The following is a 25,182-nucleotide window of genomic DNA, read 5'->3' on the forward strand; positions in this document are numbered from 1 at the left end:
ATAATATTGCAATATAGTCGTATAGTACGACAAGTCGTATATGAATGTTGCTAATAAATAAATAAATAAATAAATAAATAATGGTGGCCTCATTTTAATCGGATATGTCATGGTATGCTAAATATACAGAGGAATAACACAGGTAGAAGCAAACCTTGACCACAGGTGTCATTGACAGCTTTAGGAGAAAGGGTCTCATGCAAATTGAAATGGAACCTAACAGTCTTCTCTTTGGAAAGAAATCCAAATTGCAATTATTACTTTCCAAGACCCATCCTTCAAACGTCAGAATTGACACAACAGTATCATGCGCTCCAACACCACTTTCTGTTAATGCTCTATACGCACCTTTCAAAAGAAGAGTAGTAGAGTAAATTTTGTTTTGTTCTTTATCTGTTTCTGGACTGGACAGAAGTCCAGCTGCATTCTGGAAACCTGAAAGATGTCCACAGATGTTGTCTCTCTCTTTTGTTCCTGACTTTATCACCTTCATATTTTTTTGTGAGCAGTCTGTGAATGCTTTGCATCTCAATACACTAGAAGGCACAGCAGAGAAAGTGCGAGGAGGGCATGGTTTGCACTTGATGTCTTCAGTTTCAGTTCCTTCCTTTTTTAAGCCCCATCCAACTTGACACACCGAGTAAAGGATGCAGGTGGTGCCATTGAGGAATTGACCAGCTGGACAGGTGCATTCACGGTCCATCAAAGCAGTGCAACGTGTTCTTTCAATCATCGGCAGCATACAAGGCTTTCTGCACACATGACATCTCTCTATACCATTTTCATGCCTGGTAAAGGTCCCACTGGAACAAGGGCTGCACTCTCTTAATGTTGTCATTGTACAGTGCTTAGAGACATAGGTTCCTGCAGGACACTTGTCACAAGTCAGATGTGTATCAGTGGCACGGTCATGATGGCGGTATGTGCCAGAAGAGAGGTTTATGGCATTCTGTTCAGATGTCAACTCTGACTGAGCATCAATGGTACTAAGTAACAGAAACCCCTGAAAAAAAATGTACAAATTTAGATCAAACACAGATCATACACAACAAATCTGCTTATTAGCCAACAGCATATTCAGTTCAGATCTTTTGTCTTATTGCCATCTCTTGCCTATTGACCAATCTACAATCTCTTGCCTATTGACCGGGGAGCTACCAGTGGTGTAGTGGATTAAAGCCTTGTAACTTGAAAGTTGGGTTGCTGACCTGAAGTCTGCCAGGTTCGAATCCCACCCAGGGAGAGTGCGGATGAGCTCCCTCTATCAGCTCCAGCTCCATGTGGGGACATGAGAGAAGCCTCCCACAAGGATGGTAAAAACATCAAAACATCCGGGCGTCCCCTGGGCAACGTCCTCGCAGACGGCCAATTCTCTCCCACCAGAAACAACTTGCAGTTTCTCAAGTCACTCCTGACACGGAAAAAAAAAAAACAATCTACAAATGGTTAAACAAGACTGCAAACACTTCCGGACATACTGATGGAGGGCAGAGAAGGGGGAGACCTGTCTGCAGGTCCAAAAAAGAACAATGGCAGATGAGGACCCAAGTCTCGAAACAAATCACTTTTTTCCCCCCACCCCAGCCCTATTCCATTGCAACACATATTCCTTCCACCTTCTTTTCCATCATTTTATTATTGTTTTCTCTCCCCTTCCATTCTCTCTTTTTTTTCCTCTGGCAGTATAACCCCACTCCATCCTCCAGTTCAGTCTGTCTACAATAAAGAGATATATTTCCTCTAATACTAATATTTCTTCTCATGCCCTTCCTAATTTTTTGGTCTTCCTTTTATGCTATTTCTGACTGCCCTCTGCAAATTCTAATGAATTCCAATACACCTGGCTAACTCAACATGGTGGCTTAAAGGTACATACATAAACACAATAACTACTAGAGCTCCTAAGCTCAGAGCTGGGATAGACCTTAACACATCTATACCATTTTGTAAGACATGAGCAACAGAGTCCTCCCTTATTTTTTTAATCAAAATGTCTCATTTTGGATTGTCTCTACTGCATCCAAATCACAATAGACCATCGTTTTGATAACAATCTGAATAAATATCCGCTCAACAGTAATGAATAGACATAGATAAATTTCTCTCTTTTAATTGTTCGCTTACTATATCTTTCTGGAAAATTTCCAAAATTGTCAATACATAAACTTTATTTTCATCATCATCATCATCATCATCATCATCATCATCATCATCATCATTTAATTACTTATTAATCACCCTCCATCCACGATGCTCTAGGCGATTTACAAGATAAAACTGTAAAGGATAAAAATACATACATACAAATATTGATAAAATTAACATAGATTAAAAGCTCTAGTAAAGAGCCAGGTCTTGAGTGCTAGGGTAAAAGGCCCTAACTCACGCATGGCTCTCATGTAGGGCGGCAAGGCATTCCATAAGGCAGGGGCAGAAATAGAAAAAGCTCTGCGTCTGGTCCTTTCCAAGAGCACTTCTCTAGGACCCGGTACATAAAGTAAGTCTCGTTGGGATGGTCGTTGCGACCTCCGATGATGGGAGAAGGAGAGACGGTCCCTAAGGTACGATGGGCTCTGGCCGTAAAGAGTTTTAAAGGTCAGAACTAGCATCTTATATAGACCACGGTAATCAGTTGGAAGCCAATGCAGATGCTGCAGCACTGGTGTTATGTGGCATTTCATGGGTGTTCTTGTGAGTAGCCTGGCTGCCGCATTCTGAACAATACGGAGCTTTCGGGTCGTGGACATCGGAAGGCCAACATACAGGGCGTTGCAATAGTCCAGCCTAGACGTGACCGTGGCATGGATGACTGTTGCCAGCGCCTCATCAGATAGATAGGGTGCCAGTTGCCTCGCTTGTCGTAGGTGGAAAAAGGTCTGTTTGCTGGCAGCAGCGACTTGAGCTTCCATTGTCAGCTGCGAATCTAAAACGACACCGAGGCTCTTAATGGTAGGCGAAGGAGATAGGGCAGCACCATCGGTGGGTAGCAAATGGGTCAGACCAGTCGAGCGGCCATGCCAGAGAATCTCGGTCTTCGCCGGGTTCACCTTCAGTCTACTAGCACGTAGCCAGTTCGACAGAGCCTCCAGACATAAGGTGAAATTGTCTGGTATTGACGTTGCTCCAGGCTCCAAGCGCAGAAGGAGTTGGGTGTCGTCCGCATATTGATAGCAGTCTAGGCCGAAACTCCGAACCAAGCTAGCAAGGGGTCTAACGTAGATGTTGAAGAGAAGAGGGGAGAGAATTGCACCTTGGGGTACCCCACATAGGAGGGGAGATCTGTCAGAGACTTGATCCATATACTCCACGCATTGGCTCCGGTTTCGCAGAAAAGAGTTGAACCAATTGAGGGCCTGACCGCGAACTCCGGACATGGCGAGACGGTGAATCATTAGATCGTAGTCAACGGTGTCAAACACTGCGGTAAGGTCGAGAAGTACCAGTAGCGCTGATCCGCCGCTATCAGACTGGCGACGAAGTTCATCTGTAATGGCAACCAGGACTGTCTCCGTCCCATGGCCAGGGCGGAAGCCTGACTGGAAAGGGTCCAGGCCAGCTGTATCATCCAGAAATTGTTGCAATTGTCCCAGTACAGCCCGCTCTATCATCTTACCCAAGAATGGGAGGTTGGAGACAGGACGATAGTTGGCAAGGGTCATGGGATCCAAGCTAGGCTTCTTTAGAAAGGGACGAACCCTTGCCTCTTTTAGGTTGTCCGGGAAGACCCCCTGTTCAAGAGAGCCATTGATTATATTACTCAACGGATCGAGTAGCCCTTCCAGGCAGCTCTTCACCAGCCAGAAGGGACACGGATCAAGGGAGCAGGTGGTTGGTTTTGCAACAGCCAGGATCCTAGCGACATCTTCCTTGTCAAGCGGAGTAAATCGGTCAAAGATAGGCCCACTAAGTGGCCACAAAGTCTCAAGCTCACTCAAGGTATCAACTGTAGGGGGCAGTTCCTGCCGAAGCACGGTGATTTTATCAATGAAAAACTTCTGGAATGCCTCTGCTGTAAGAGCCATGGTTGCTGGGTTTTGGACTAAGGGAGCCGGACTGGTCGAAGCACGAACAATTTTGAATACTTGAGCTGGGTGCGATCTAGCAGAGGCTATTAAGGAGGAATTGTAAGATTTTTTAGCATCCTTGACGGCTGATTCGTAGGACCTGCGAAAAGCCTTGAAAGCGGACAGTGACATCTCGTCGGGTTTCCGTCGCCACCGATGTTCCAGCGGCTTTCGTGCTTGCTTCATCGTCCGTAGCTCATTAGTGTACCAGGGGGAGCGATTCCGGTGAGGGCGAAGGAGGCGTCTGGGGGCAATCTCATCCAAGGCAGCCAACAAACTGACATTCCAGGTGTTGACTAGCTCATTGAGAGTGACGCACACAGTTCCCAGGCCCTTAAGGGCATTCAAGAACCTAGCAGGTTCCATTAGTCTCCTAGACCGAGCAAAGATTGGTGTGGCAGGATGGGGAGAAGGAGATGGAATCTCAATCCAGGCCTTCAGGACAGCGTGATCAGACCAGGGAACATCAATTACCGCGGATAGAGATGTTCGTACTCCGATATTAAAAATCAGGTCCAGAGTGTGGCCGGCCCGATGAGTAGGGCGAGTCTTGAGTAGTGAGAGCCCCAGAGCTTCAAAGGTTGGTACTAGGTCCTTAGTCACAGAGGAAGATGGTAGTGCCTCGACATGTACATTAAAGTCACCCAGAACAATAAGTCTGGGGAACTTCAGGACCCAGACCGCCACAAGATCTAATAAATTCAGCAGACTCTCTCCCGGAGACCCAGGCGTGCGGTAAACTACAAGAATGGCTAGGGATTCCCTGCTAGCCAGGACTACACCAACACACTCAATACCGGCTATCTTTGGAGTTGGAATAGCTTTGATGTTAAAATAATCACGGGAGAGTATTGCTACCCCTCCACCCCGACCCCCATTCCATGGCTGTTGAAATATCTGGAAGCCTGGAGGTGTCAGTTCATGTGAGGGAATGTTATCACCCTCACGGATCCAGGTCTCCGTAATACAAACCAGGTCCGCTGCTTGATCGAGAATAAAGTCAGAGAGGGTAGCAGTTTTGTTGACAATAGACCTAGCATTGAATAGTAGCAGGGACAGGAGGGGCGTTGGTAGCACCTTCTCGGCCGTATGCCTAGGGATGGAATGCAAGTTGGAAAGAGAACGAGTTTCCAATCGACTCGACCTCACTCTGGCACTTGACCTAGGACCACTGTTATCACACTTGGGAATATCACATAGGATATCTTTTCAATTTTAATTAAAAAGAAAGCTATGGGAGACAAAAGAAAAGTAACCAAACTTGTGGCCTGGATAGATACTGAACCCTTATTCTAGGAAAAATTAGAACCACATTTCAAACAGAGGTTCTTGAATTTTCTGCTGTTGGGACATGCTTTTGAGATCCTTGGGATCTTTTGTGGTTGGTTCACCCCTGCAGGAGACAAATTTTGATATTATCACCTGTCAAGTTTATGCTAATATCATGTTAGTGTTTGGAAACAGTTTAACTTGCTGGTGCAGTGCTTTTCCTTGCAGCGTAGTCCTATAGTTCTGTTACTATAACTAAATACATTGATTCTGGATATATTATGGGTCAGCTTTGCTATTTTATTTTGTGCAGGTGAGCATGCCCAGCTTCAAAAGAGTAAAAAAGTTCTTATTCTGGTATCATTCAGGCCCAGACTATTTGAAAAACTTCATCTCCGTATACAAACCAGCTTGTGCACTGCAGTCGACAGGGGAGGCCCTCCTCTCAGTCCTGCCCCGTCTCACGCATGGTTGGTAGGGACGAGAGAGGGGGCCTTCTCTGTGGTCGCCCCCCCCCCCGGAACTCCCTCCCTAAAGAAATAAAAACAGCCCCACCCTTGTCTCCTTTAAAAAGCTTTTAAAAACTCATTTATGCATCTTAGCATATGGAGAGGAGGAAGACTAGTACGCCTTTATATATATCCTTGCCTAGATATTGGACACCTACTTCAGTCTGCGAAAATTGTGTGTGATGGGTTATATTATGTTTATTTACATTCAATTATGCATTGTTTTTATTTAGTTTTATAAGTTTACTAGCTGTGCCCAGCCACGCACTGTTGTGGCGTTGTCTGTTGGTGTTGGTGAGAACTTGTTGAGGTAGTGGTGGTATTGAATGTCTGTTGTATGGTTGTCTTTTATGTTTAGTATGCATTTGGTTGTTTGTGTACTGTGAAAGTGGTGAGGGTAGAGGGGGTCTATGTCCCTGTGTAGTATTATATAGTATTTATACATTGTCCATGTATTGTGAATGCTTGGATTGTGTCCTGCTGCATAGTAGAAAGGGTTGGGCTGGATGGCCCTTAGGGTCTCTCCAAACTCTTGGATTCTATGCTTCTATTATTATTATTATTATTATTATTATTATTATTATTATTATTATTATCATTATTATGTAGAGGCTGGATGGCCATCTGTCAGGAGTGTTTGGATTGTGTCCTCCTGCATGGTAGAAGGAAGTTGATATGGATGATCCTTAGGGGTTACTCCAAACCTTAGGATTGTATGATGATGTTGTTATTATTATTATTAGTAGTAGTATTAGTATTGAGAGGCTGGGTAGCCATCTGTTGGGAGTGCTTGGATTGTGTCCTGCATGGCAGAATTGGGTTGGACTAGATGGCCTTTAGGAGTGTCTCCTAACTGTCTGATGCTATGATTCGATTTGTATTATTACTGTGCAGATCTTGGATGGCCATCTGTCAGGAGTGCTTGGTTTGTGTCGTCCTGCATGGTAGAAGGAAGTTGAACTGGATGATCCTTAGGGGTGTCTCCTAACCTTATGATTGTATGATATTCTTCTTCTTCTTCTTCTGAAGTGAATTATCTGGCAGTGTGGACTCAAGATAATCCAGTTCAAAGCAGATAATATAAGATTATAAATGGGTAATATAGCTGTGTGGAAGGGCCTTGAGTCTACACTGCCATATAATCCAGTTAAAATCAGATAATCTATATTTTATAGGCAGTGTGGAAGAGGCCTGAGGCCTAACTGTGCCTGTCCCCTGGGCTGAGTAGGTTGCTAGGAGACCAAGTGGGCAGAGTTTAGCAATGGTAGCAATTGGATAAAAAACCAATTATTCCTCTCCCTCTAATTAGGACTTTATTTTTATTTTTTTGTTGTTGTATGAACGTAGAGGCATGGATGAGGAGTTGTGCTGCCAAGTTTAGTGTTTCTGGGATGTATAGTTTTGTTGTTTTGCCTAGGCCGAATTTTTTTATCCTTTTATATATATATATACTAGCTGTGCCCGGCCACGCGTTGCTGTGGCTTAGTCTGGTGGTGTTGGTCAGTCTACATTAGGTTGTATTTATGCAGTGACCTCCACCCTTCTTTATACTCACATTAGTAGTAGTATTTCAAGTCTGTTACCTTCTTCAATTTTTGTGTTGATTGATAATTGCTTGAGATCCCTGTTGTCTTTGGTTTGTTGTTAGTTGTAATGTCTGATTCTGCTGAGTGCGGTTTATATTTTTATTGTGGTACAATAGTCCTTTTTTTGTTTTGCCTGTGTAGGTGTTTATTATTATTGTTGTTGTTGTGGTCATGAAGGTTGGATAAGTTAGATGCTACTGTATTGTTTTTTGGAGGCCCAGTGTAGCACTGACTGGCCTCTCAGCCTCAGTGCCTGGCTGTTTCTTGCCTGTGATGGTGTTGATTCTTATTGTTGTTGTTGTTGTTATTGTTATTATTGTAATTGTTTTTTTGGAGGCCAAGTGTGAATGTAGGGATTGGGGAGGTGGATGAGTTGTGTTGTCAAATTTGGTATTTGTTATAGTCACAATGCGTTGTTGTGAGTTTTGTGGATCCGGATTGTGGTTTTGTGGTGTAGTTGTGTTGTTACAACCGGGAGAAAAGGCTTTTGTGTTGTGTTGTCAAGTTTTGTATTTCTGGGGCGTTTAGTTGTGCACCAAGTTTCGTATTACTGGGGCGTTTAGTTGTGTTGTTATAGTCACGATGCATTGTTGTGAGTTTTGTGGGTCCGGATTGTGGTTTTGTGGTGTGGTTGTGTTGTTACAACTGGGAGGCAAGGCTTTTGCGTTGTGTTGTCAAGTTTTATATTTCTGGGGTGTTTAGTTGTGTGCCAAGTTTCGTATTTCTGGGGCGTTTAGTTGTGTTGTTATAGTCACGATGTGTTGTTGTGAGTTTTATGGGTCCGGATTGTGGTTTTGTGGTGTGGCTGTGTTGTTACAACCTGGAGGGAAGGCTTTTGCGTTGTGTTGCCAAGTTTCGTATTTCTGGGGCGTTTAGTTGTGTTGTTATAGTCACAATGTGTTGTTGTGAGTTTTGTGGGTCCTGTGTGGTTTTGTGGTGTGGCTGTGTTGTTACAACTGGGAGGCAAGGCTTTTGCATTGTGTTGCCAAGTTTTGTATTTCTGGGGCGTTTAGTTGTGTTGTTATCGCATGATGCGTTGTTGTGAGTTTTGTGGGTCCGGATTGTGGTTTTGTGGTGTGGTTGTGTTGTTGTAACCGGGAGGCAAGCCTTTTGCATTGTGTTGCCAAATTTCGTATTTCTGGGATGTTTAGTTTTGTTGTTATAGTCACTGCGCAAACAACTTTATCATTTTATATATATAGATATACTAGCTGTGCCCGGCCACGCGTTGCTGTGGCGAAGTATGGTGGTATGGGAAATAAAGTATTGAGGAATTGGTGGTAGTTAAGGTCAAGGGTAAAGGTTTTCCCCAGACATTAAGTCCAGTCGTGTCTGACTCTGGAGGTTGGTGCTCATCTCCTTTTCTAAGCCGAAGAGCCGGCGTTGTCCGTAGACTCCTCCAAGGTCATGTGGGATGACTACATGGAGCGGCGTTACCTTCCCGCCGGAGCAGTACCTATTGATGCACTCACATTTGCATGTTTTTGAACTTCTGGGTTGGCAGAAGCTGGGGCTAACAGTGGGGGCTCTCTCCGCTGCCCCAATTCAAACCTGTGGCCTTTCGGTCCAGAAGTTCAGCAGCTCAGCGCTTTAACACGCTGCGCCATCAGGGGATATTATTTCCTAAAGGTTGTGAATATACAATATTTCTGATTGGGTTTTTTTTGTTTGTTGGAGGCAAGTATGAATGCTGCAATTAGGAAAAATGATTAGGATGTAATGGCCTTGCAGCTTTAAAGCCTGGCTGTTTCCTCCCTGAGTGAATTTTTTGTTGGGAGGTGTTAGCTGGCCCTGATTGTTTCCTGTCTGGAATTCCCTCGTTTTCAGAGTGGTGTTGTTTGCGATATTTTATGTGCTTCTACTGTCTGTGGCCCTGAGAAAACAGAGGATTTTCAAGACTTTGATGATGGGAATACTTTGTTGGGAGGTGTTAGCTGGCCCTGATTGTTTCCTGTCTGGAATACCCTTGTTTTCAGAGTGATGTTGTTTGCGATATTTTATGTGCTTCTACTGTCTGTGGCCCTGAGAAAACAGGATTTGCCAGACTTTGATGATGGGAATACTTTGTTGGGAGGTGTTAGCTGGCCCCGATTGTTTCCTGTGTGGAATTCCCCTGTTTATTTACTGTCCTGGTTTTAGAGATTATATTGTTCTGCATTATTCTATCCCAGTAATTATTTCATATTAAAGAAGAATCTCACTTATCCAACATTCGCTTATACAATGTTCTGGATTATCCAATGCAGTCTGCCTTTTCATAATCAATGTTTTTGTAGTCAGTGTTTTAAATTCATTGTGATATTTTAGTGGTAAATTTGTAAATACAGTACAGTAGAGTCTCACTTATCCAACATAAACGGGCCGGCAGAACGTTGGATAAGCGAATATGTTGGATAATGAGGAATTAAGGATAACCCTATTAAACATCAAATTAAGTTATGATTTTACAAATTAAGCACCAAAACATCATGTTAGACAACAAATTTGTCAGAAAAAGTAGTTCAGTACACAGTAATGCTATATAGTAATTACTGTATTTATGAATTTAGCACCAAAATATCACGATATATTGAAAGCATTGACTACAAAAATGCGTTGGATAATCCAGAACGTTGGATAAGCGAGTGTTGGATAAGTGAGACTCTACTGTAAATACTACATAGCATTACTGCGCATGGAACTACTTTTTCTGTCAAATTTGTTGTATAATATGATGTTTTGGTGCTTAATTTGTATAACGATTACCTAATTTGATGTTTAATTGGCTTTTCCTGAATCCCTTCTTATTATCCAACATATTCACTTATCCTGCCGGCCTGTTTACGTTGGATAAGTGAGACTCTACTGTATATTGATAATCTTAAATTATCTGCTTAGAACTGGATTATATGAGGCCCCTTCTTCACAGCTGTATAAAATGCACACTGAAGTGGATTATATGGCAGTGTGGAGTCAAGATAATCCAGTGCAAAGCAGATAATATAAGATTATAAATGGGTTATATAGCTGTGTAGAAGGGCCTTGAGTCTACACTGCCATATAATCCAGTGCAAATTAGATAATCTGTGGAAGAAGTCTAAGTGAGGCCTAAATCTGCCTGTCCCCTAACTGAAACCTGGCTGTCCCTTGGTTGCTAGGCAACCAAGTGGGCAGAGATTAGCCCTCTAAACTGGCAGCAATTGGATAAAAAAATTATTGCTCTCCCTCTAATTAGGACTTTATTTTTCTTTTCTTTTTGTTGTATCAACCTTGAGGCGTGGATGATGGGTTGTGTTGTCAAATTTTGAGGTTGGGGGGCCTGTATTTTTGTTGTTTTGTGAATTGCCGTGATGCCATCACTCTTTTATATATATAGATGTATAGATTTTGAGATTGTTTTATCCACTGTTTTGATTTATCATTGCCTGTTTTTGGAATTGAATGTTTACTTTTATTGGAAACCGCCCTGAGTCCCCTCGGGGAGTTAGAGTGGGGTACAAATAAATTATTATTATTACTACTACTATTATTATTGTTGTTGTTGTTGTTGTTGTTGTATTATATAACCAAGCCTTCAAGCAAAATTATACAGCCCTCAAAACTGATCAAACTGTACCCCCACCTTTGAGTGAAACATGGCTCTTATCTCCTATCTACAGGTATTCCAAAATCCTTCCCCACCCCCCCACCCCCAAAATTAAATTTAAAATACATAAATGTTTTGGACAAGAGAGACTCAACCTGTACATGACCCTCAAAAAAATCTTCTATCTAGCTCTTCTGGCTTTTTCCATCCATCTGTAATCCTCAGCTACCACCACTAACCAGTTCCCCTGGTTGCTGGGGGAAAAAGTGGTTGTTCCAGCACTGCAATTCACCTGAAAATGCGCTAAGTCCTTGGCCCACATTTTGAGAAATGCTGATCGAAAAAGGCCTTGAACAGCCCTACTAAATAAAGCAAGTCCTCTCATCTACCTCCCAAGGGTCTTAACTCCAAAACTATTGCTAGGCAACAGCTGGAAACAAAATGTTGCTGTAACCCAACAGAGGAGGTTTGTACTGGACTAATGCATTGAACAACTTAGTAACTCTGTGAAATAAAATAGGTTGGGAAACTGCTTTTTAAGCAAAAAAAAAAAGTGCTATAGCTCTACTAGGGCAAAACACATAATAGACATTTCCTTTTATCTAAAACAATCTGTTCCCTCACAGAACAGTACAAACACACAAAATAATAAAGTCTGATACCAGTTTCATGTAGGGGAGATATCAATCAGTCTCCTGCCTTAATAAATTTTGATGAACCAATGCCTTTCCCATTGATTTCAGATTATGGTGGTAAACAATAATCCAGCCACCTTGCTCTTTACACAGAATGCTACTTCACTCTTATAATGGGGTCCATACTTGAACCGTAGTGTTAGAGGAAAATCCTGAGAGTGCCTTGGACCGCAAGAAGACCAAACCAGTCCATACTCCAGGAAATAATGCCCAACTGCTCACTGGAGGCAAGGATATTAGAGGCAAAGACGAACTTCTGGTCACAGCATGAGAAGACAGGAAAGCTTGGAGAAGAAAATGATGCTGGGGAAAATGGAAGGAAAAAGGAAGAGGGGCCGACCAAGGGCAAAATGGATGGATGGTATCCTTGAAGTGACTGGCTTGAGCTTGAAAAAGCTGGGGGTGGCGACAGCCAACAGGGAGCTCTGGCATGGACTGGTCCATGAAATCACAAAGAGTTGAAAGCGACTAAACAAATAAACAACAAACTTGAATCACGCCAAGACATGGGTTGTAGATTTTCTAGAAAATATTCCAGAAAGTCTTCTGTTATATTTGTCTGTGGAAGATTTTTCACACATACTAATTCATTTTACCCCATAAAGATGTTCAATCATACTGCAATTGTGTTAAAAGGAGCACGTATAGGATTAGTTTTCAAAGAAGACAAACAGACTCAATTCTTCATAGAAAAAGACTTAACAAATTAACTCACTGTTAAGCTTGCTTCTATTTCAAAATATTTTGATTTTCAATACAGTAGAGTCTCAGTTATCCAAGCTAAATGGGCCAGCAGAACCTTGGATAAACGAATATCTTGGATAATAAGGAGGGATTAAGGAAAAGCCTATTAAACATCAAATTAAGTTATGATTTTACAAATTAAGCACCAAAAAATCATGTTATACAACAAATTTGACAGAAAAAGTAGTTCAATACACAGTAATGTTATGTTGTAATTACTGTATTTACGAATTTAGCACCAAAATATCATGATATATTGAAAACATTGACTACAAAAATGACTTGGATAATCCAGAACCTTGGATAAGCAAGTCTTGGATAAGTGAGACTCTACTGTAGTTACAAATAGACAAGACAAATTTAGTAAGTTCCCTCTTCTTACTGTCACACCCATCAACCTTTATTCAATTTGCAATGGAGTTGGTAAGTACTGCAATGAAGCTAAAGATACTAGAGTTGCATATAATCAAATGGAAATCAAAGGGTTTATATGTCAGGTGGAGTTGTCTTTAGACATGTGTTGTTGTTTTTTTTAAATAGTGTTATTTCAAATTCAGTCACTTTTTTGTTGTTCTTGTTAAAGGAAACATTTGCTGTTTTCTTTGTTGTTGGTGCTGCTATGTACTTTCAAATTATTTTCAATTATGCTGACAGTAAGGCAAATCTATCACAAGGTTTTCTTGGCAATGTTTGTTCAGAAAGTAGTTGCCATTGCCTCCTCCTAGATTGAAAGACTTGTGACTTGTTGAAATTTATCCAGTGAATATCCATGGCCAAGCAGGGGTTCAAAACCTGGTCTCACAGAGTCCCAGTTCAACAGTCAAACCCATTTGGACAGTGCTGGCACTCTTTGGAATGCTGTAAATATTCCAATAAAACCATTTCTACATAAGGACTTGGTTGTATTTGAATATACATGTTAAATCATAAAACAGTATTTGAAACATTGGAAAATGTCCCAATTGTATATTTCCCAGAAAACTCATATAGCTGAACAACACATGAAATATCACAAGAATGTCACAAGTATATTTTCCTGGTTCTGCAATAACAGTCCAGGGCTCACTGCTTATGTTGCTGGCTAGAGAAGCCTGTATTACTGTATTTCTTGCTGCTCTGCAGATGTCTGCAGTTTTAGCAATCACAGTAATCTGAGAGCAGGTTTGCTACACTGCTAATCTTTCCCCACAACCAACCCTTCTTGAATAGAAACGAAGTTGATCAGGAAACTATTCTGGTTAGTCCACTACTACTTTTCAGAGTCACTAATCTTACATTTTTCAAAGCGATAAAAGAAATTGAGATTACAAGGAATTAAGATAGAACTGTTTTGCATGCCAATTGATTATGAACACATGTTTTTCCAAGTAAAGAGAAGTAAAACAATTCCATGGAGTATAGAAGCAGAGTTCTTTGCGAGTCCTAACTAGCCATCTTTTCTTGCACCTGACAATGGCTAAGTTGAAAAGACTGCATTCCTCAGCCAAAAGAAATTAATTCCAATGCAAACACAGATTACTTTGGTACTTTTTCTACTGTTTTGTCCTGCCAATTCTGTACTTTTAGGAGGGAGTGGCAACCTATCAAGCTTAAAATATAAAGGAAGTGTTGTACTACAAAATCACTACCCCCCATTATTAGGACTGTCTTTAATTGGGCTCTAGTAACTGATTAATGTTTTAATCCATTTTACCAACTGAACATTGTCTATGGCCACAGTAGAAGCAATAAATGTCCTGAATAACATTTTTAAAATCCTGTCTTTGAATATTCTTGCATTGATACCAGTGTTGTTCTTTCTGGAAAGTACTTTACCCATTTCCAATCAGGTCAGAACATACAGTTTTCATCTCTTAGAATTGGTTTATATATTTCTAGAAATATTTATCAGCCTCATAGAAATGTATCGGTATATGGAGAAACAGCATGAATGAAATTAAAGACAAAAATGAAGGTTTTAAAAATGACAAGTAGAAAGATGGGGGGCAGGGGGAGACTTCAATACAGTAGGAATGTGGAAAGTGTGCCTTGTGGTTTATCAACCACCACAGGGCCATTTAAAAAAGAGTTCTCAAGTCTGAAAAGGCTACTGGATGGGGCGCTCCTATGACATCAAGCAATAGTTATTCAGGAAAAAGACTCATTCAGTGGCTGCTTCAGTTCTTTCTATTAGAAATGGACATGCAATTACCACTGCGTGTTTGTAGGCTTCCTTGCAAAGCAGGCAGAGACAAAGAGATGGGGAAAACATAGGGTTCTGCCAATAATACAACACAGAGATTGTTTGTATCAAGAGTAAATAAATCCTGTTGCTAGGAGATGATGCCCCTCCCTCCCTGGAAATCATGCCTCTGCCTTCCCTTAAAAGCAAGAGATTTCTCTTCTTTTTATGTGCCTAGAACTTGCAAGGCTGTATTTTCATGGGCCAGACATGAGAAACTATTCTGCTCTCACCTGAACCAGCAGGCTTTGCAGAAAGATGCAGGAGCAAGTGAGTCACAGCTTCTTTGGCCAACTCCTCTCTCTAGACTGCTGAGCTATAGGGGTTATTTGAGGACACTGAGAAGGGAAATGGTTGGTGGACACCAAACAATCTCATGAAAAATACTCAATGTTCTCTAAAATTCTTAAGATTGGTTAATATATTTTTTGAAGTGCACATTACAACTGATAATAGATGTGTAGTCTACCTCCCCTAGTTCTAGTCTGGTTAGACACCAACAAATCTAAGAGTCAGGCATCTACCTCCTGTCACTTTGCACAATGATTCTTGTGATTATCCACCACAAAACATGATGGCAGCCTTTAGTTTGACATTACTTTTGAATAATCTCTGTGCAGTATTCAGCCTAACAATGCTGACTCAAATTGGTTTTGTGCCAAGGGACAAAATTTAGCAAAGTATACATGTGCCAATTCATTTTCCAACTGTATTGTATAGGAATTCTTTGAAACACTTTGTCTTTCAAGTTAACTTTAAAAATGACTTGATAAGCTACAACAACTATGTCTTCGGGCTGAGTACTTTAAGTCACACACACATTTTTGTACTGCCTAGAAATGAAGTGGTCTTCAAGAGTTTTTCCCACATACAGTGGGGGGGAAAGTATTTAGTCGGATATCAATTGTACAAGTTCTCCCACTTAAAAGGATGAGAGAGGTCTGTAGTTGACATCATAGGTAGACCACAGCTATGAGAGACAACATGAGAAAACACATCCAGAAAATCACATTGTCTGATTTTTCATGAATTTATTTGCCTATTATGGTGGAAACTAAGTATTTGGTCACCTACAAAACAAGCAAGATTTCTGGGTCTCACAGATCTGTGACTTCTTCAAGAGGCTCCTCTGTCCTCCACTCATTACCTGTAGTAATGGCACCTATTTGAACTTGTTATCAGTATAAAAGACACCTGTCCACAACCTCAAGCACTCACACTCCACTATGGTGAAGACCAAAGAGCTGTCAAAGGACACCAGAAACAAAATTGTAGCCCTGCACCAGACTGGGAAGACTGAATCTGCAGTAGGCAAGCAGTTTGGTGTGAAGAAATCCACAGTGGGAGCAATAATTAGAAAATGGAAGTGATACTAGACCACTGATAATCTCCCTCGATCTGGGGCTCCATGCAAGATCTCACCCCGTGGGGTCAAAATGATCACAAGAATAGTGAGCAAAAATCCCAGAACCACACGGGGGAACCTAGTGAGTGACCTGCAGAGAGCTGGGACCAACGTAACAAAGGCTACCATCAGTAACGCACTAGGCCGCCAGGGACTCAGATCTTACAGTGCCAGAAGTGTCCCCCTGCTTAAGCCAGTACATGTCCGGGGGCGACTGTAGTTTGCTAGAGAGCATTTGGATGATCCAGAAGAGTATTGGGAGAATGTCATATGGTCAGATGAAACCAAAGTAGAACTGTTTGGCAGAAACACAACTCGTCATGTTTGGAGGAGAAAAAATGCTGAGTTGCACCCAAAGAACACCCTACCTACTGTGAAGCATGGGGGTGACAACATCATGCTTAGGGGCTGTTTCTCTGCAAACGGACCAGGGCAACAGATCTGTATACATGGAAGAATGAACGGGGCCATATATCGTGAGATTTTGAGTGCAAACCTCCTTCCATCAGCAAAGGTACTGAAGATGAAACGTGGCTGGGTCTTTCAGCATGACAATGATCCCAAGCATACCTCCAGGGCAACAAAGGAGTGGCTTCAGAAGAAGCATTTCAAGGTCCTGGAGTGGCCTAGCCAGTCTCCAGATTTCAACTCTATAGAAAACCTTTGGAGGGAGTTGAAAGTCCGTGTTGACCAGCAACAGCCCCAAAACATCCTTGCTCTTGAGGAGATCTGCATGGAGGAATGGGCCAACATACAAGCAACAGTGTATGCCAACCTTGTAAGGACTTAACAGACAACGTTTGACCTCTGTTATTGCCAGTAAAGGATATATAACAAAGTATTGAGATTAACTTTTGTTATGGACCAAATACTTATTATCCACCATGATTTGCAAATAAATTCATGAAAAATCAGGCAATGTGATTTTCTGGATGTGTTTTCTCATGTTGTCTCTCATAGTTGAGGTCTACCTATGATGTCAATTACAAGCCTCTCTCATCTTTATAAGTGGGAGAACTTGTACAATTGGCATGTGACTAAATACTACCCCCCTTCCCCCACTGTATCAGAAACAGCTAGGATTAGGGGCATTATGGACAAGTGATGATATTCAAAGTGCTACACCAAAAGATTTTTTAAAATCCTTGGAAAAGACAAAATAATTTACAGTACAACCTTCTATTCAGAGAGAATGCATTTCTCATGGATATGCAAAACCACAAATAAAGTGACCCCTAATCAAATGTAGGACTTCTGCCTCAAGAATACCATACAGTCATGCTGGAGGATTTAGAACAGTGGTTCTCAACTTGTGGGTCCCCAGGTGTTTTAACCTACAACTCGCAGAAATCCCAGCCAGTCTACCAACTGCTAGGATTTCTGGGAGTTGAAGGCCAAAACATCTGGGGACCCACAGGTTGAGAACCACTGATTTAGAAAATAGCTAGGGGACTTATTTGTCAGACACAGATAAATAATACCATGAATTTCTGCCTCACTGATATGGGGGTTGTATTACATGTTTGGGAAAAAAGACTTAAGGATATTTTGTTCCAGTAATAGTCAACCCTTGTGAATATAATTTCTGCAGACTTGATTAAGCAATATGTTCTCTAAGGAGTCTCCGCCAGAAATCAACCACAGAGTTGCACTCCAGCACCTAGAGATTCCTAGAAAGAGGCACTTCTCTAGGCACTCTCTTGGTAGATTTTCCATTTTCACAGGGGTCCTGCACTCCTAACATCTGCAAATGTGGGGGGCTGATTTTAATCTCAGATCACAAATGAACATATTTAGCTTTACAAGGGAAACTAAGGGGAACAGTGCTACAAATGACAACCAGGCTTTATGTTGTCTTTGAAAAATGCTGATAATATAAATGTCATAACAAGAGAGCAGTTCACCAAGTGAGCTATGCAAGTGCAGTTACCACCTGATATTTCTAGAGAATCAACAAAATGCCATCACTGATGCTGACAATACAAATGAGAAGAACAAACATGTCATTTTATGCTTTGTCATACTGGCCTCCTGAAAAAAAAATATTGTTGATCTCACTAATGGTTTTTAAAATGTCTCTCTCTTCAATATCAATAATACTTGCAAAGAGAGGGCACTTCAGACTGGACTAGGAAAGGCACCTGTCTGAAGTTACTGACAGTGCAGCAAACAGTTCGGAGCTCTGTGGACAAATACTGTGGCAATATGATGCACCAGAGTCAATGTTGATACACAATGTTGGAAAGAGGCAAAAAGGAGGCAGCCGGCAAGGCCACCCACATCTTAAATGTAGTAAATGAACAATTAAGTGTGGGGAAGTGGTTACAGGGTTATTATGGGGTTTGAAAGATTCACATTCTAGTCCACTAAGCCATTAAATTGATTGAGGCCCCTTCTTACACTGCCATATAAAATCCAGATGATCGGCTCTGAACTGGATTATATGGCAGTGTAGACTCAGATAATCAAGTTTAAGCAGATAATGCAGATTATCGGCTCTAATAATCTGGATTATATTATTATTAAAATTATTATTAAACTTTATTTGTACCCCACTAGCATCTCCCGAAGGACTCGATTATATGTCAGTGTAGAAGGGACCTAATTAATCTTAAACCAGTCATGCTCTTTTGACCTGATCTACTCTTGCTACAATGAAACAGGATAGCAAGATAACTGATAAACAGTAAAAAAAAAAAAATAGAGTCAACAGTATTGTGCAAGCTTTCCGGGAACATTTGCACTGACATTATAACAGTTTGGAACCAGTTTCACTGCATGGGTGATTACTTTGCTATGTCTGGAACTGGTTCATAAATTGACATTTTAAAACTACAGGGGAAAAAGTAGGTGTGATATCAAGCAAGAGTTCGCCAGCACCACCTCATGGAATCGCCTCTCCAGGAAGGAACCGAGCTGCTGCCCAAGGGCCCTTCCACACAGGCATATAATCTAGAATATCAAGGCAGAAAATCCACAATATCTACTTTGAACTGGATTATCTGAATCCACACAGCCATATAATCTAGTTCAATGTGGATTTTATATAGCTGTGTGGGTGAAAGGCCTAAGTGCCATCTCAGCAAGGCGGCCCAGAAGGAGATACCAAGGCAACCAAAAATGTCTTGGCCCCATAGTCAGGCCTGAAGCCAGATTGAAATTAATCTACATCATCTGCTTCATCCAGAAACCCCTGAAGTTGGAGGCGACTGCATGCTCTAATACCTTGCCCAAAGATAGTAGGTGGAACACTGGCTAATAACGACCCATTACAGAGGGATTCAGAGATTTTTTTTCAATACAATCCTCCCAACTGTCCTTGATGAAAGTTGGATTTCTACTTTATAAGGATTATTCCTTTCATTCAGCTCCCTAAAACACTCATAAAGCTTAGTTTCTAGACCTTTTAACATCTTGGTTGGTTTTCTCTGGGCATGTTGCACATGGTTAGTGTCTTTCCTGAACTGTGGTGGCAAGAACTGGGCACAGTGTTATTATGGGGTTAGGCCTCAACAGAGCACAACAGAGTGGCAATACAATTTCACTCAGTCTGGAGACTCTGTTGCAAATCTCCCGCAGTATAAGCAAACACAGTCTTGTGGTGCCTTTACTCTGCTGATTGATATTTTTTGCTGTGGTTTTGATTTGTGCCTGCTCTTTGCTTTTACCTTGGTCTCCTATAGATAAAAAGTCCATTGCACCTGGGAGCTGCCCAAACAGAAAGCCTCCTGGGATCCGGCTTGTCCCCTCCTGCTAGCTATTGATTTCTTCTTTACAAAGGCGGTTCCCACAGAGAAGAATTAAGCTGCACACTCCCAAGTCATCATATACACAGTCAGAAAGACCATGCAGCCTCATGGGATGTGAGAATGCTAACAGGGCAGGCTGGGGACTTGGGGGGGGGGGGCATTCACAAGCTTTGCTGCTCCATGTTTACAAGAACCTGGACGAAACCCATATATCACAGAGGCAGGTGAAGACAAAAAGCCCCTTCAAAAATGGCATCTTCTTCTCCCACAAACTGCAGGAGCAGCAGAGTCAAGGGATAGACGGACAGCCTTCTCCTTGCTCCAATGACCAATTGGCCAAAGTGTCAGTTTGCCTATTGCCTAATGGGCCTCCTCAAACATTAGACCATACACCAAGAAATGTTTGAAATTTTGAAAATGCAAAAGAAGTTCCAATATGATTACTGTATGCCATTACAGTTTATGCTGCATTACTATATTAACAATCATTTTATTTGTACATGTTTTTCACTCATGTTTTTAAATTCCATTTATCTATCTAAATAATACTTTACCTATCTATCTATATGACAAAAGTGAAAACACATAGAGTCCTTAGAATCCTGTCAACAACATATCTGTATCAACGCTGCCACAGACACACACATACACCCAATGATGAACAGAAAACACTGGCAGGGTTTGGGGAAAAATATAGGCCCTTCTCTCTGTTCCACCTCAATCTCAAGCTCAATTGATCGAAATGAGAGAAACAGCCTTCTCGATGGCTGCCTCTCAACTTTGGAACTCACTGCCCAGGAAAGCCAAAATGGCCCCCTCCCTGTTGTCCTTCAGGCAGCAGGTTAAGACTTTTTTATTCAGGCAGACTTTTAAAGAAGGTTTTAAAGGTCTAGTGAGGGGTTGCTATGGTCTTATATGTTCTAATGATGTTTAATACTGTTTTAATACTTGTATATTTTAAATTGTACTGCAATGCTTTTAGTGGTGAGTCACTTTGAGTCTCCAGATGGAGAGAAAAAGTGGGATATAAATAAACATAATAATAGATACATAAAAACAAGATTATAAAATAAAACATGAAATACACCATTGAAATACTATGTAAATCATTAAAATATTACATACATCAATGGTGCGATATCCCCTTAAAATGCTGCTGAGAAGTCTAGAAGCACCAACAGGGCCATACTTTCCCGTTGATGTTGAAACTAAGATAATCCACATCACAGTCTCAACTCCATATCCTGCTCTGAAGCCGGTTTAACTCCCGACAGCTAAAGGAGCTGTTAGAATTTAAAAATCATGTAAAGACCTATTTCTTCCGGCAGGCCTACCCAGACAGTCTTTAAACATGAATTTTAAGTTTTTTTGTTTGATCTCTGTTTTGTGTGTTTTAGTATGTATTTTGTAGAGATATGTTTTGGTGTGTAACTTTTATGGAAGTACATTTTCGTGTGTGTGTATTTGTAGTGTTTTTGTATTTTAATTGTTTTGTAACCCACCTCGAGCCAGAGGAGAGGCGGGTAAGAAATACAATTATATTATTATTATTATTATTATTATTATTATTATTAAAATACTACATAAAATGCTATATGAACAAGCTCTTGCATAGTTAAAAACCAAGTAAAATTCAGTCTTATTAAAGCTTAAGCAAAAAAAACACCCCAAAATACCTGGGATATAAACAACCACACTAGGATTAGGTCAAAGCATCCCTAGAACAGTCAACTGCAATATCAGACATTAATCTTACCCAGATTTTAAATGCTTCACTATGGCCCCTTCCACACAGTTGTATAAAATCCACATTTAACTGGGTTAGATGGCAGTATGGACCCAGGGCCCTTCCACACAGCCATATAACCCAGAATATCAAGGCAGATAAGGTGCAATATCTGCGTTGAACTGAGGCCCCTTCCACACAGCTGAATAAAACCCCACATTATCTGCTTCAAACTGGAGGCCCTTCCACACAACCCTATATCCCAGAATATCAAGGCAGAAAATCCCACAATATCTGCTTTGAACTGGGTTATCTGAGTCCACATTCAGATAATGTGGGGTTTTCTGCCTTGATATGCTGGGATATAGGGCTGTGTAGAAAGGCCCTGGATTATATGGCAGTGTGGACTCAAATAATCCAGTTCAAAACAGATATTGTGGATTATCTGCCTTGGTATTCTGGGTTATATGGTTGTGTAGAAGGGCACCGAGGGCCCTTCCACACATCTGAAAAAAATCCCACATTATCTGCTTTGAACTGGAATACATGGCAGGGCGGACTCAGGGCCCTTCCACACAGCCATATAACCCAGAATATCAAGGCAGAAATTCCCACAATAACTGCTTTTAATTGGATTATCTGAGTCCACACTGCCATATATTCCAGTTCAAACCTGAAAGTGTGGGATTTTCTGCCTTGACATTCTGGTTTATATGGCTGTGTGGTAGGGCCCTGGGTTATCTGAGTCCACACTGCCGTATAATCCAGTTCAGTAATTGCAATGGTTCTATTTTAAGTTATGTTAACTTGACCTATGTACTTTTTGTATTTTTTAACTGTCACTTGCTGTAAGATGCCCTGAGTCCCTTCTGGGAGCGGGGGGGTGGGGGTGGGGGTGGGATATAAATAAAACTTATTATTATTATTTATACAGCTTTGTGCATGGGGCCTTAGATAACCCAGTTCAAAGCATATTATGGGCCCTTCCAGACAGACCCTATGTCCCAGGATCTGAACCCAGGTTTTCTGTTTATCCCAGATTATCTGGCTGTACAGACTCATATAAAACAGTTTAAAGCAGAAAACATGGGATCAGATCCTGGGATTGAGGCCCCTTCCACACAACTGAATACAATACCACATCTTCTGCTTTGAACTGGAATATATGGCAGTGTTGGGGACCCCCGGTGGCGAAGTGTGTTAAAGCACTGAGCTGCTGAACTTGCAGACAGAAAGGTCCCAGGTTCAAATCCCGGGAGCGGAGTGAGCGCCCGCTATTAGCTCCAGCTTCTGCCAACCAAGCAGTCCGAAAACATGCCAATGTGAGTAAATCAATAGGTACCGCTCCGGCGGGAAGGTAACGGCGCTCCATGCAGTCATGCCGGCCACATGACCTTGGAGGTGTCTATGGACAACGCCGGCTCTTCGGGTTAGAAATGGAGGTGAGCACCAACCCCCAGAGTCAGACACGACTGGACTTAACGTCAGGGGAAACCTTTATCTTTATATGGCAGTGTAGATTCAGCTAACCCAGTTCAAAGCAGATATTGTTGAAATTTTCTGCCTTGATATTCTGGGTTATATGGCTGTGTGGAAGGGCTCATAGGGCTTGTCTGGGACTCCTTCCACACAGCCGAATAACATCCCAAATTTTCTACTCTGAATTGGGATATATGGCAGTGTGGACTCAGATAACCCAGTTCAATGAAATTATTGTGGGATTTTTTGCCTTGATATTCTGGGTTATATGCCTGTGTGGAAGGGCCCTAGGTTATTGGAGACCACACTGCCATATATCCCAGTTCAAAGCAAATAATGTGAGATTTTATTCAGATGTGTGGAAGGGGCCCTAGTTCAAAGCAGATATTGTGGGTTATTCTGCCTTGATATTGTGGGTTGTATGGCTGTGTAGAAAGGCCCTGTGAACCCTCTAATAACCAAACTTGGCACACAGACCTATCATGACCAAGTCCAAATACTGGTGGGGTCTGATCCCTGATGTCCACACAGCCATATATATAACCCAGAAAATCAAGACAGAAAATCCCTCAATATCTACTTAGAACTGGAATATCTGAGTCCACACTGTCATATATCCCAGTTCAAAGCAGATAATGTGGGATTGTATTCAGATGTATGGAAGGAGACTCAGTTCAAATCAGATATTGTTGGTTATTCTGCCTTGATATTGTGGGTTATATGACTGTGTGGAAAGGCCCTTAGTCTCCATTGCCATATCATCCAGTTCAAAGAAGACATTGTGTGGGTTATTCTGCCTTGATATTGTGGCTTATATGGCTGAGTGGAAGGGTCTTGTGAACCCTCTAAGGCCCAAACTTGGCACATACACCTATCATGACCAAGTCCGAATACTGCTGGGGTCTGACCCCGGATGTGGAGAGTTCTAGTTTCTGATACAAAATGAAAGGATGGCCTTATAGCTGTGGCAGGGCCCCTGTTGTCTCCTGGCAACCACAAACGGGCCGTTTCATAGGGCTTCCCTGAGCGAGGACTCAGCATGGATTCGTCGTAGCCTCCCCCCCCCCGCCCTTTCTTCCTTTTCAATACCCCTGAGCATGTGCAGAGTGACACTGCTTCCAGGAAGACCTTCCCTCCCTCCCTTTCCCGCAGACTCACCAGGAGAAGGCCCCCGAGGGTGGCGAAGGCGGGGAGCGGCCCCATGGTGGAGGAGGCAGCGGCGGCGGTCTCCCTTCGCGCGGGAGCCCCGGGTCGGGAGGCGAGAGGGCCATCTACCAGACCCCGCGCCGCTCCATGGCCTCGGCCCGCCTCGTTGTGCGGGGCGCTGTCTGTCGGAGTGTGTGTGTGGTGAGGGGCTCTCTGTCTCGCTTAGCGGGGGCGCGCGGCCGCCGTCCGCGCGGGGCTCCGGGGCCAGCCGTCCACGCGGCGGGGCGCGAGGGCTGCGCGCGACAGGAGGAGGAGGAAGAGGCAAGGCAGCCGGCTTCCCATCGCGAGGCACCTCCCTGGCTCTCCTTCCTTCCCTCCGGCCGGCCGGCTTCGGAATGAGCCGCGGGAGGAAGAGAAGGGAGCGCCCAAGTGGGCGGGGCCTCCTTTTGTTGCGTTACGTCGCTCTGGTGGCTCCCCCCACCTTTGTGGGCCGAGTGGTCTCTCCCAAGTGGGTGCCAAGGGAGGGAGCGACCAAGATGCGCAAAACTTGGGGGGGGGGGGGGAGGAAGGAGAAGGGGCGTGGCCTTGCGGCCGACGCATCCAGCTCGGCCTTCATCGCAGGGATTCAGAGCTCCGAGGCGCTGGGTTCCTTCACGCGGGAGTCTCCTCCTGGCCTCTCGCCACAATTGTGACCCTGACAGGCCTCTCCATTCCGCATCATCCATTCGGGGGTTTGTAGTTTCTCTGGTTCTCTGCCCAATAAAAATGACACGATGATGACTCTTTAAAATGGAACCCGGGAGGTATAAAAAAGGTTTTTAAAATCATGTCAGGAGGTGCTGTGCATTTTAATGGAGAGGTTGGGTTGAAGGATGGGTTGGAGGAGGAAAACGATGTCTCCCTGTTTCCCAGTTATTCCTCCCATCCAAGCCCATAGCCAAGGGGGTGGTTTAGCGGTTCAACCCCCCCCCCCTCCCCGAAAATTTTCAGGTCAAAACAAACCCTGGTTTACTCATAAATTTTA

General features: G+C 42.6%; 1 protein-coding gene across 1 annotated transcript in view; it reads right to left on the reverse strand.

Moving 5' to 3' along the window:
- Nucleotides 1–24,540, reverse strand: part of tnfrsf21 (TNF receptor superfamily member 21) — a 49,793-nt gene extending 25,253 nt beyond the window's left edge. Inside the window, exons 1-2 of the mRNA XM_008116604.3 lie at nucleotides 24,171–24,540; nucleotides 349–1,003 (exon numbers count right to left, since the gene is read on the reverse strand). Of these exons, the coding sequence (XP_008114811.2) occupies nucleotides 349–1,003; nucleotides 24,171–24,215 (700 nt within the window). The 5' untranslated portion in view covers nucleotides 24,216–24,540. The remainder of the gene's footprint in view (nucleotides 1–348; nucleotides 1,004–24,170) is intronic.
- Between the last annotated feature and the right edge of the window lie 642 nt (nucleotides 24,541–25,182).

The sequence above is a fragment of the Anolis carolinensis genome, chromosome 1, assembly GCF_035594765.1.
Source record: "Anolis carolinensis isolate JA03-04 chromosome 1, rAnoCar3.1.pri, whole genome shotgun sequence".
NCBI classification, from domain to species: domain Eukaryota; kingdom Metazoa; phylum Chordata; class Lepidosauria; order Squamata; family Dactyloidae; genus Anolis; species Anolis carolinensis.